The 12,033-nt window shown below is 43.6% G+C and overlaps 1 protein-coding gene and 1 long non-coding RNA gene across 2 annotated transcripts; both read right to left on the reverse strand.

Moving 5' to 3' along the window:
- Nucleotides 1-2,533: 2,533 nt before the first annotated feature.
- Nucleotides 2,534-3,326, reverse strand: LOC119497853. The gene is made up of 3 exons (XR_005209006.1): nucleotides 2,959-3,326; nucleotides 2,754-2,841; nucleotides 2,534-2,588 (listed from the first exon to the last, which is right to left on the reverse strand). It is a non-coding gene; the product is annotated as an uncharacterized LOC119497853 (long non-coding RNA).
- A 5,464-nt stretch (nucleotides 3,327-8,790) lies between these two features.
- On the reverse strand, nucleotides 8,791-11,710 carry LOC119497999. Its single transcript, XM_037786466.1, has 4 exons — nucleotides 11,165-11,710; nucleotides 10,448-10,558; nucleotides 9,619-10,332; nucleotides 8,791-9,206 (listed from the first exon to the last, which is right to left on the reverse strand). The coding sequence occupies exons 2-4, from the start codon at nucleotides 10,454-10,456 to the stop codon at nucleotides 9,180-9,182; spliced, it is 750 nt and encodes a 249-aa protein (XP_037642394.1). The 5' UTR covers nucleotides 10,457-10,558; nucleotides 11,165-11,710; the 3' UTR covers nucleotides 8,791-9,179.
- Nucleotides 11,711-12,033: the final 323 nt, after the last annotated feature.

Raw genomic sequence — 12,033 nt, forward strand, 5'->3', positions numbered from 1 at the left:
TTCCTGCCGCAGATGAGCTGGAGGGGATCGGGGAAGGCTTTGCCCGGCTGGCTGGCTCCCGTGCCTTCCGTCGAGTGGCCGGCAGCATTGATGGGACCCACATAAGAATCAAGCCACTTGCAGCAAATAAGGAAGACTAACTGAATAGGTACCTTGCATACAAATTGCCACTTCACACGAAAATATAATGGCCTGCTTTAATCTCATATCAATGTCAACTGTCAAGTGACTACATTTTACTACTTTTTTTATTTTTAACAGGAAGCTTTTCCACTCCATTCAGCTGCAGGTGATCTGTGACCACAAAGGTCACTTCCTAAATACTTTCACAGGTATGGATTGGAATGAGCATTGTTGAACAGGTTGATACAATATTGCTTTGAGTCTTAAGATTTCAATAGTATTTTTAAGTGAAACTGTGACCCCAGATTACATTTAATTGGGATTTGTGGTTACTTTTCATTGTTAATTGTATTGTTACTTCCAAAGATATTTCCTAATCATAAGTAAAAGTGTTTATGTATCAGGCATTTTTTACACAATATATTCTTCAATGTGCCTTTAGAGCCTTTTTTAAAAGCCGTTACCCCTTTCCTTTTTTTCACAATGACTGGTTACAGGACTACCTGGTTCGGTGCATGATGCTCGGGTCCTGCGTTGGAGCTCCATTTATGTGGAGCAGCTCTACCCGCCTCCTGGCTGGTGCATCATTGGGGATGGAGGATATCCATGCCTGGCGGCACCCATCAGCCTGATGACCCCATACAGGGAGCCGGTGCAGGGCCCAGTCCAGGGGCGGTATAACCGGCATCATTCCAAGGTCAGATGTGTGGTGGAGAGGGCTATCGGAATGATGAAGACCCGTGGCGCAGCATCTTCCTCAAGGCTCTTGAGGTAAAGGAGAACATAAGATTATGTGTAAATGTAAGTAGATACACTGGCTGACTGCTGAGCAGCAGGTCAGGAAAACAAGAAGCAAAGTGGTACAAAGAAGACCATTTTTAATTAATTAAGAGACTTCTATAGCATTGTAACCAAAAAGGACCAAAATTAATTTCAGTTTAGTTGACATTATACAATTACATACAACCTCTCTTTTCCTGTAGGTGAAGTCCACATTCGTGCCAGAGGTGGTGTCCACGTGTGCCTTCCTCCACAACCTCTCAATAAGAAATGGGGATTTGGTGGAGCCAGATGTGGATGAGGAGGAGGGGGCTGTCCATGGCGAGGACGAGGTGGAGGACCAGCCAAACCAGCCTGAGGACCACATATTGCCGGGCGAAAATTTGAGGAACAGACTGGCAGCAGAGGTTTCTGCTCCTGGTGCTGCCATCCCTGCACTGCAGGAGCATGATTACTGAATGCAGCAGTAACAAACCGTTTTGTACATATTTCCTGCAATAATTATTCTTGTTCTTATTAGTAGTTAGTCATTTTAGTAAGTTTAGTATCATTGTGGTTGCTGTACATCCCTCCCCTCACCCTCTCCCCCCGTCTCTCTCTCTCCATCCCTCCGTCTCTCTCTCTCTCTCTCTCCCTCCTTTATGCAATAAATCAGATATATGTCACATTTGACCTTTTGTTGTATTCATTCACGATAAGGACAATTTAAGATTATACACTAAATTAGATGTCCTTGAAGCATGGCTGTATACTCTATTTCTATTGTACCAATACTTGTTTTACAATTTTATAACACAAAGGTGAAGTTATTGCAATGCTGGACTAGTTGACTGGTTGTCTTGGTATGACATGAAAAGCATTATGTATGTTGTCTCAAATTCATAATTTCTATGATGGCTATGATGATGTGGCTCATCCACCCTCATTGTGATACAAAATACACCATCATTATCAGCATTATTAATGTTAAATTGTAATATTAATATGTTTTCGGGGACAACATCATAATTACGATACAATATAATTACTTGTCAAAATTATAAGTAAAATAGATGTATGAATGTAGATAGAATGAATGAATAGATGTATGTGAATAAAGTAGATGATTTTTATGTGACACTAGAACAAACAACATTATCACTGTAAATGAAAGAGCTGATACCAAAATCCAAACATATTCTATATATTTATTTATTTTTCAAAATTGTCTCAACAAGGGAGAGCAAATCTCTCTGTCTCCTCTCCTCCCTTTCTGCATTTTCATTCTCTCTCTTCACCAACCACTCTCTCCACTCTCTCTCTCTCTTCTCATCTCTGTCCAGCCGCTCTCTCCCTTTTCTCTTCTCTCACCAGCTGCTCCCTGTCCTTCCTCTCCTCTCTCTCCAGTGCCTCTCTTTCCCTTCTCTCCTCTTTCTCCAGACACATCTCTCTTTCTTCATCCCTTTCAGTGACCTGCTTCAAAATCTGGACCCACTCTGGCTCCCTTCTTCTCCCTCAGTCTGGGGTTCCCTGGGTGAGGGAGGAGAGACCACCACCACATCCTGGCTGGATGAGTCGATGGTAACCGGGGGCGTAATGCTTGGCCTCCGGCCCATTGCTTCATCCATCAGTGAGTACCACTTCCAGGATACGGCAGTGGCCTCTCCTCCCTCTGTGCTTATGCCTGTTTTAGGGGCTTTCAATTCCTGTACAACACACACACACACACACACACACACACACATTCAAGGCATGACAACTGCATCTGTTGCTCTCATGGATTGTGTAGCTCACAGCAGAAAAACAATGCCATTTTAGGAGGTCAAACAGAACTTATGAGGTTAAATGGTCAATTTAGGACACAAACTTACCTTGTACTTTTGTTTTAGGTTTTCCCACTTCCTTTTAACTTTGGTGGGCTCTATTTTGCCCACCAAAGACTGCTCCCTGACAAACTCTCTGTCAAAAAACAGCAATTAAAAGGTAGTTGTTTACGTGAAAATATGACAATTTAAATATCTAACGGTCGCTACCTACAAGGCAAGCAAAGTTATCTATTAAAAAGCTAATAATCACTTGACTTACTCAAATCCTTTTAGGGCAGCATTCCGTCGCCCACTGAAGAGGGCTTCGTTTGAAGTCCGCCAAAGGATAAGGGCCTCTGTGTCCTGCTCTGTCCCTATTAACAAAAATATCAGTACGATAGATTTAAGATATTTATGTTGTGTTGTTTTCTTATTGACAGCTCGCTAGGATTAACGTTGCTGTCTCCGTGATATCAAACGTTAGCTAGCTTTGTAGGTTTAACTTAAAAGTTACGGCTTTGCTATGGATAAAGTTAACGTTAGTAGGACAAATTACGTTCGTTACAGATAGACAGTAGCACTTATGAATTGCTGTCCTTACATTAAATTAGAAAAATAATATGCTATAAGTGGTACTTACATTTATATTCCGCCATGTCCGCCATTACAAAAATTTCCAAAAGTGACCGTCCCAGCGCATTGCATTGTGGGATACAGTAGGCGAGATAGACTGGTCTGATGCATACTGGAGAATTTTTCCAAATCAGTACGTCATCCGGGTATTTTTGGCATACTGGAGATTTTGCTTTTGTTCGCATACTGCATACTACATACTACATTTTGGCCAAATCAGTACGTACTACTAGTATAGTATGCGGTTTCGAATACAGCCTATGCCTATAATTTACTCTATACATGTTGATATTGTAATTTCACCGCCATTATGGCAGCAGGACCATGGAACCTTGTGCCAGCATGTTATTTAAACAACAATGGATGCATGGACAAAAATCAATGCAGTTTAATGTAGGCAAATGGCAAGGCGCTCAGGTGGACCGATAGCCTCCCGGTAGCTGGCGTCCATCCGAGAGATTCGGTCTCAAATTTTCGCGAGCACTTCATCAAACTGGCCTCTGGTCAGTCTGAAGTACTGCTGGAACATCACCTCATCGCGAAGATCCGTTTCCTTCTGTTCATGGCAGATGACTGGGCTATGATCCGCTATCCCTCCAAAACTTGAAATAAAGCCGGGAAAACATCACCAGCCAGTATTGGTCAATCATCTGTCAATCATCTATCGTCACCGCCTACTGGAACGCCCACCAAGCGTCCAATGTTGGGAAGCATCGCGTCCCCTCGCGATAAAAAACTACCCCTGTGGACACGTACCATAAGAGTCACGGTGCGTGTCCACAGGCTCTGTGCTTTCCACGCCCCCCATTCATTGTCTATGTAAGCAGCCGCGCAATGCATTCTGGTAGTGTGGCGTCGCGATTCGAGAGACTACGTGTCACGACGCCAGTTCCTCATCTGCATAAAGTTGAGGGCTCGTCTACTTTATGCAAATCACGGGCGTCCGACGCAACTCGCCGCCTCTCGAAACTCCCGAGGATCTTTTAAAATAAACGTTGTCGATCCAAAATAAAGACAGATTCAGTAACTGCATGGCTTATTTCTCACCTAAAATGTTTTCAGAAACACATTCCGGTGAACTATTTTCATGAAACGAGAAGGTTTCCAAACGAGCCTCCATACTGGTTCCGGTTTGAAATCCGGGAGAGGACCGCCCACAAGGGAAAGCGTTGTCCAATCAGGTGCAGCCGGTATTTTCGCGGTTGTAGGAGGGGTAGTTTTCTTTGTTGTGGGTCAGAAGCAGGTCAGCCATGGAGGAAAAATTAATAATGGTGGTGTCAGTTGTTGCAGTGTTGTACGATGCTTCGTTGCCCAACTATAGAAACAACAGCGAGAGGAATGCAGCCTGGAAGAAGGTTGCAGAGATTGTTGGTGTTTCCGGTGGGTTTAAAAGATATATTTGTCTGTTAAATCTGTTTTGCACTCCAGGAATATCAATAAAGCTGGTTTGACTTTTCATCAAACATGTTTTATTTATTGTGCTCTCAATCTAACTGGTGATGGTTTATTCATTTAAAGGATGGCCTTTATCTGTTTTTGCAAATAAATTCCATGTATTCTTTCCACATTTCAAACCATTTAAAATCACAATTATAATGCACTTTGTAATTAATCTATGTAACTACAGCTACTCCCCAACACTGACTATCACACAAAAAGGACAAAGTTAGATGATAAAATTGTATTCATAAACACTAATGTAAGACACAGTAAATTTATGTGCTCCTATGATCCTATGTTCTCATTAGAGGACAGCTGCCGCACAAGGTGGAACAGTTTGAGGGACCAGTTCAAAAAGGAGAAAAAAAAAGATTCAGGAGAGACACAGGAGTGGGGCTGGGGCCTCCTCACAACGGCCTTGGAGATTTATGGCAGTGATGGAGTTCCTCACACCCTTTATTGATAGCAGACACACTTCATCAAACCTAGCCAGGAGGGTCCCATCCACTGCAGCCCAGTCTGTCTCCTCCATCCTTCCACCCTCCCTGCAACTTCCAACCACCACCCCCCTCCCTGAAGCACAACCTGTCTCCTCCATCCTTCCATCCTCCATCCTCCACCCTACCTGCAACTTCTAACCTCCACCCCCCTCCCTGCAGCACAGTCCGTCTCCTCCTTCCATCCCCCCTCCCTGCAACTTCCAACCACCAACCCCCTCCCTGAAGCACAGTTCGTCTCCCCCCCAAGTGCAACCTCAGCCAGCTGCATCCACTCCACGGCCACCTGCTAAAAGGAGGCGAGTAGACACAGGTAGTGGTCCCGTGAGTGTTTTCGAGAGGAGACTCCTTCTTGCACTGGATGACACCAGCCCCCCATCCACACCTCCACCTCCAACCAACATCGATATTGATGCCCTTTTTTTCAAAAGTCTCCTGACTAACTGTATATTGGTTATTATATAATCCACTGCTTATAACACAATGCTACAGTTCTTCATTATAAAAGTTGCACTAAAAGTCAGGCTTCCCTTCCTGTTCATGTACCTGGATCATCTGCTAAGTGTTGCTCCTCCCCTCTCCATTTACAGGAAGTCAGGTGAGTTTATCTGAGTGAGTGAGTGAGTGAGTGTGTGTGTGTGTACTTGTTTTCATGACAAATGAGGACAATTCTATGATAACACACCTTCAATATCAGGACACTTGGAAAAACGAGGACATTTTTGGCGTCCTCATTTTTCCGAGCTCACCACAGTGCTCTAGAGCCTCCGTAGCATTAAAATCAGGTCTGACCAAAATATAGCCTTAGACAAAATCTCATCTGATTCGTAGAAGCATGGCTCGCAAATACTTTGATTCCCAGGTCTCTAGGACCACGTCCTAATATTGTCTATAAACACGTACGTATGTGTGCGTATGTGTGTTTGTTTGTGTTTGCTTCTATATGTGTGTGAGTTTTTTTTCTTTCTGCTCCTGCTGTTCCCGCACGAGGTTGTTACATTTCAAGCACCGACACCTGTCTGCTCCCACATTCCCGCACATTTTTCCCTCTGTCTTGCGGGAACCATTCTATATTTTCTCATACTATATCCCAGCTGCAAATTGACTGTGGCTCCTTATCACAATTGATCAAGATGGCGAAAAGATTCTCTGCTCATAAGGGCTTTAGAAATTATTTTAGAAGAGAGAACCTTTGAGGGATGAAGAGGAAGAGTTTTCAGAATATGAGGATCACATTTCTGTCAATTCAGAGTCTGACAGTGAGTACGAAGAAGAGGATATGTTCGCATACTTCTGTACTTACACTCACTACTTTGAGTGCATAAGTGTGTTCATACTGGGAAGTACGGCAAAATGCAGTGCACTCAAAGTACCCGGATGTTGTACTCAAAACGGTCAGATCGTTGAGTGTGGAACGCTGGACACTTTCCACACTCAATTGAGCCATCTTGGCTACGTAGCGGAAGGGAAGGAGCCATGACCACTATTCAAACTTGTGAAAATGGCGTCAGAAGATGCAGGAGCTGTTGCGGGGCTGAATGCCGCACCTTATAAATGTAAGTTATAACGTTTCACGTCTACTCATTTGCTTTTTTTTGCACTAATTGTTGTCGAGCACAAGTCATCAGTCTGTTTATTGGATTACTGTTAGGAGTTTGTACAGTTAACGAACCATGAATGATATCGTGAATGCTAACAATGCTAACAAGCTTGCCAACAGCGGTAACGTAGATGTTAACGTTTAACTACATTGCAGTCATACATCGACCTTGCAGTTGATTGATGTGTTGTTGTTTTCATGATCCTTTGCAATGTTATCGACCACCAGCCATAAGAATATTTGTTGGGTTATTCACGCGTTGTCGGTCGGATTGTGAACGCTAATGCAAGCAAGCTAACGTTAGCTAACATAACGTTACGCTAAACTATCAGTGACATGTTTGTGGTCATCGATAAGTTACCTTATCAATGTAGATGTGAAGCAACAACGCTACACTCTGCACTACATGTTTATTTTTCACTAACTAAACCGTCATCAGATAGAGATCATCAGGATGTTCATTGTGTTAGTGAAGCAGAGTCAATACCGTGATGCAATAAAGAATAACGATAATCAGAAGCAGCACATAATTGTAGTCAGGCATCATATTTCAACATGTGTGTATTTTAATCTGAATTAAACACATATTTTGATCTTCTTAGGGACGGAGGAGGACATGAGGTCCATGATAACCTGGCGTGCTGCCAACACCTCGTTTACTGGGAGGCGAAATGCAGCCATCAGTGGATATGAGTAAGTGCACGTGTTTTATACTCTGTTGTGTTGAATCCCATATTATAGTTTTTCTGATATTTAATCTTTGAGTGTTAGGCTTATAGCCTACCCTTAGAGAAGTTTGAATTTATGACTGCATTAGTTTCTGCTCAATGCTCCTTGTGGACTGGTAAGGAAGTGTGTCAAGTTATTGATACACATAAAGATATCTAATATTTTCTGCATTGTATTGTTTTATTATTGTATTTTAAACAGGACCTACATTGTGGAGAAAGGCCTGGAGGGGAGGGTGACTCCAGTTTTTCCTTAAAAAAAAATGGGAGAATCTCAAGCAGAAGTATAAGGTTGGTTGGTTAGCTTGTCTATTTCAATATTCCACATGTCACTATCCTTTATGGATGTGAATTGTAAATCATTGTTTGAGCTGATGAAAAGGCAACTTCTAAATATATCAGTGACTCTTACTTTACCATTTTCTTCCATTACTTACTTACTTTTCACTTGTGCAAACATAACACCAGCAGAAGCATTCAACAGTGATGACTCTCCACTATTACTATTTCAATATAATCTGGAAATGTTCTCCTTTGTTTTTGGTTGTTTTTCCTCCACAGGACCTGAAATGCCCCAGAACTGGGGTCAGTACAGAGTGGGGTGAGACTGCTGCCCCATCATGGAAGTGGTACACTTTGATGGATGAGGCAATTGGGGGCAGGCCGTCGGTGACGCCGCCTGTCCTCATTGCCTCATCCTCCCAGGGTGGTTGCACCCCTCTCTGTACTGACCCCAGAAGGGGACACAGACTCCACAACATTCACCCCAAAAAGGAAGCGGGTGGATGTTGTGGAGTTTGTTAAAGAGATGCAGGTGAGAGAGAACGAAGAATTCAGGAGGGCGCAGGCGGAGGACAGGGAAAAAGATGGCAGGAGAGAGAAAGAGGCAGACGAAAGAGAGGAGAAGCGACACCAGGAGGTGCTAGAGAGGGAGGAGAGGCGGTATAAGGAGGCAGTAGAAAGGGAGGAGAGAAGACATCAGGAGGTGCTAGAGAGGGAGGAGAGGCGGTATGCTGAGGCAGTGGAAAGGGAGGAGAGACGGTGCCGTGACGTGGCAGAGAGGGAGCAGCGTCTCTTCACTGAGATGAGAGAGAGGGAGGAGAGGAGGGACAGAGAGGTCGCTGCAAGGTAGGAGCGGTTCCTGGCCATCCTTCAGCAGTTATTAAATAAATAAATAAGCAGTACTAAATAAATAAATACAGATATATAATTCAATCTGTTTATTGTTGTTACTCTGAGGTTTTAAGTCATTGACAAAGAAATGACGACCCCTCCCCACCACTAGGTGTGTGTTGGCTCGCTGGTCTCTTTGTTTCTTGCAGGTTCTGGTAGAGGCGGGGACATGAGGAGATGATGGGTTGATGAGCTACACCTGGGCCCGGTGTAGCGCTGACTATAAAACCCTCTTCGCCGTTCAGAACGCTCTCTCTCCATTCACGCACATCTCTCCATTCCTGTGGACATCGCGGCGCGGCTATTCTTCCTCTTTTTCTACATGCACTCACACACACGCATCCATGCACTCCTACACCACTGACTACTGATACTGAGCTTTACATTTATTCATGAATTAGTGTTTTGTAAATAAATTTTGTTACTTTTTGCATTTACCTCGTCTCCACTCCCATTTTTGTTACAGCCTAAGAGCCGGGTTGTAACAAATGTTCAGACAAGAATTTGTGTTGAAATTAGCCAAATGATTTAATCAATTAAATGTAATCATGGTCTGGTGCATAACACAGGGTTGCCATCCTGTTTCTCTCCTCTGCTCCACAGATGGCGCCTGGAGGTGCTCCTTCTCCATGGTCTGGAAGGTCATCTGCTGCTCCGTCCACAACAACGTCTGGGTCCAACAGGTCTCCGTTGCTCTGGCAAATGTTGTGCAGGATTGTGCAGCAGGTGATCACCTCCGGAACGTAGAGGATGTCCACCTCCAGTGCCTTCAGGAAGATGGCCCTCCACCTGGTCTTCAGAATGCCGAATGCCCTCTCCACAACACATCTGGCTTTGGACAAACGGCTGTTGAATCTAGCCTGCAGCTGGTTGCGGAGAGGCTCGCGGTATGGTGTGATGAGGGTCATTGGGTTGGAGAGGCAGGGGTAACCGCCATCCCCAATGATGCAGAAACCCGGTGGAGGGTACTTCTGCTCATAGTACAGAGGGCTGTTTTTCAGCACCCTTGCATCATGCACAGACCCGGTGTAACCAACGCAAACATCAATAAACTTTGCTGTGTGGTCACACACAGCCTGAAGTTGGATGGAGTAAAACAGTTTCCTGTTTATGTAGCAGGTTGCATCGTCAGAGGGCGGCTTGACTCTAATGTGGCAGCCGTCGATACTACCAACTCCCGTGTTAAAAAAACAGCCGACCCTGCCAGACGTGCAAAGCCTGTTCCTACGGCAACCAGATCCTCCTCTGTGATGGTGATGGACGATCTGATGGAGGAGAGCCAATATCTTCCCGCTCGTTTTGTGGACTGCCCGGTGAACTGTGGTTCGGGGCATGTCAAATGCCCTGGCCACAACACGGTAGGAAGTTCCACTAGCCAACCAAAACAAAAATACCAGGGACTCAATAACAGGCCCCCAACCGTGATCAGCATCCTTCCCGATGGCTGCCATCAGGGCATTAAAAGATGCCCTGGACAGGCGAAAGTCGATCCGAAGGTCACTCTGGCCGTCAAAATACAGTGCCAGCACTGGCACTGTGGCATTCAGCTGGCAGTACTGCCTGGGGTTTGGAGGCTGGAGAAAGACAAATAGGACAAGCTATCAATATCTATGTATTTATTTATTTAGTTGAATTTAATATTTAATAAACTCAGTCATTTCAATGTTATGTGTTTTCTTTTGCATTTACACTTTGCATGTGTAGCCTGAACGGTCTGCAGGTCCCGACCACACTGCGTTGTGTTCTGGTGCACAATCAGACGCTGGACACTGGCATGTCTTGTTGAACTCAGGTTTATTCCTGTTTTGAGCCCAGAGAGAGTAAAATGCTGTCATATGTTTTTTTGTCCTCATAGAAACACACCTCTTGCAGTCAGGTTCAGTGCAGACGGATTACAAGCTTGAAAATAACTCAAAACATGTAAATCAAATAAGACACAATAAAATATGAATGAGTGTGTCATTACTTTGTGTCTCCAATTACATGACATTCAATTATATTATCAATAACAATTGGCTTTAGGCTTAGCCTACATCGCCATGACATGTGAAATAAATCATATAGATGTGTGTTTGTCATTAAATGACACACACACACAAAAAAAATACATATTCAATGAAAAAAAGATTTTACAGGCCCCCATGACTGTCATGAGAATTACACTGTACCACAATCACCTCACACAATAAACTAATGTAATGGGAGTACAACATGTACACACATACCTGTTTTGAGCCCAGAGAGAGCAAAATGCTGTCATATGGTTTTTATCCTCATAGAAACACACCTAACATGAGAGTTCGTCTGTCATATTGATACTATGAAAGAATAAACTGCTCTGTGCAATTAAATCGACATTAAAACATTAGAATACACACTTTACATCGCACCACTTTAGATACATACCTCTCGCAGTCAGGTTCAGTGCAGACTGACGAGAGACTGGAAGAGACGCAGTGCGTCTGCTAACAACCACTAGAGGGCGCTGTAGCACAAACTAAAACAGTACTCCCAATACCAAGGATAAATTTAGGAACAACACAACAAGTGAGGGATTTTGGTGAAATTAATACATATTGCAATAGAACACATACCATAAGAAATAAAAATTACAAATATTATTTACTGTCACTTCTTCTATCTGTTACACATGACTACACAAAGTTACAATCAAATAGTATTTATAGATGTATCCTGGCATAAATTATCTCTGTTCTATTCTTTTATGTAATGATGAGTCTGATTACAGCACAAATACAACTTTGAATGACTGCTTGTTCATGTGTGTGTTTGAAGTAAATTACTGCTGCTCAACAATAGTCTACGGGCCATGTAGATAACAATAAAACAATACATTACGTAAACATACCTGTTCATTTTCAGCCAACAGGAGGACACATCGTAGGCGTAGGCGACGATGTTGGAAATGTAATTTCCACTTGGCTTTCATTTTTTTCTTCAACAAAGCAGGCACATATTTTGGCGGGTAGTTGACGGGTAAAACCTGAAGGAGGCAGCAGCGCAACACAAAGGAGGCCAGCTGCCGTAAAACCCCGAAGAAGAAGAAGATATTTTGGCGGGTAGCGAGCTGCGGTGAAATGTTGTGATCGTCATTTCTGGTCAGTGCGCCACAGAGTATTCGATTTGAGACGACCCTACCCCGTTGAAATTTACGCACTAATCAAGTGACTACAGAGTGCACTACATTTGTTACAACCCGGCTCTTAGGCTGTAACAAAAATGGGAGTGGAGACGAGGTAAATGCAAAAAGTAAC

This window comes from Sebastes umbrosus, chromosome 12 (assembly GCF_015220745.1).
Source record: "Sebastes umbrosus isolate fSebUmb1 chromosome 12, fSebUmb1.pri, whole genome shotgun sequence".
In the NCBI taxonomy this organism is placed as follows: domain Eukaryota; kingdom Metazoa; phylum Chordata; class Actinopteri; order Perciformes; family Sebastidae; genus Sebastes; species Sebastes umbrosus.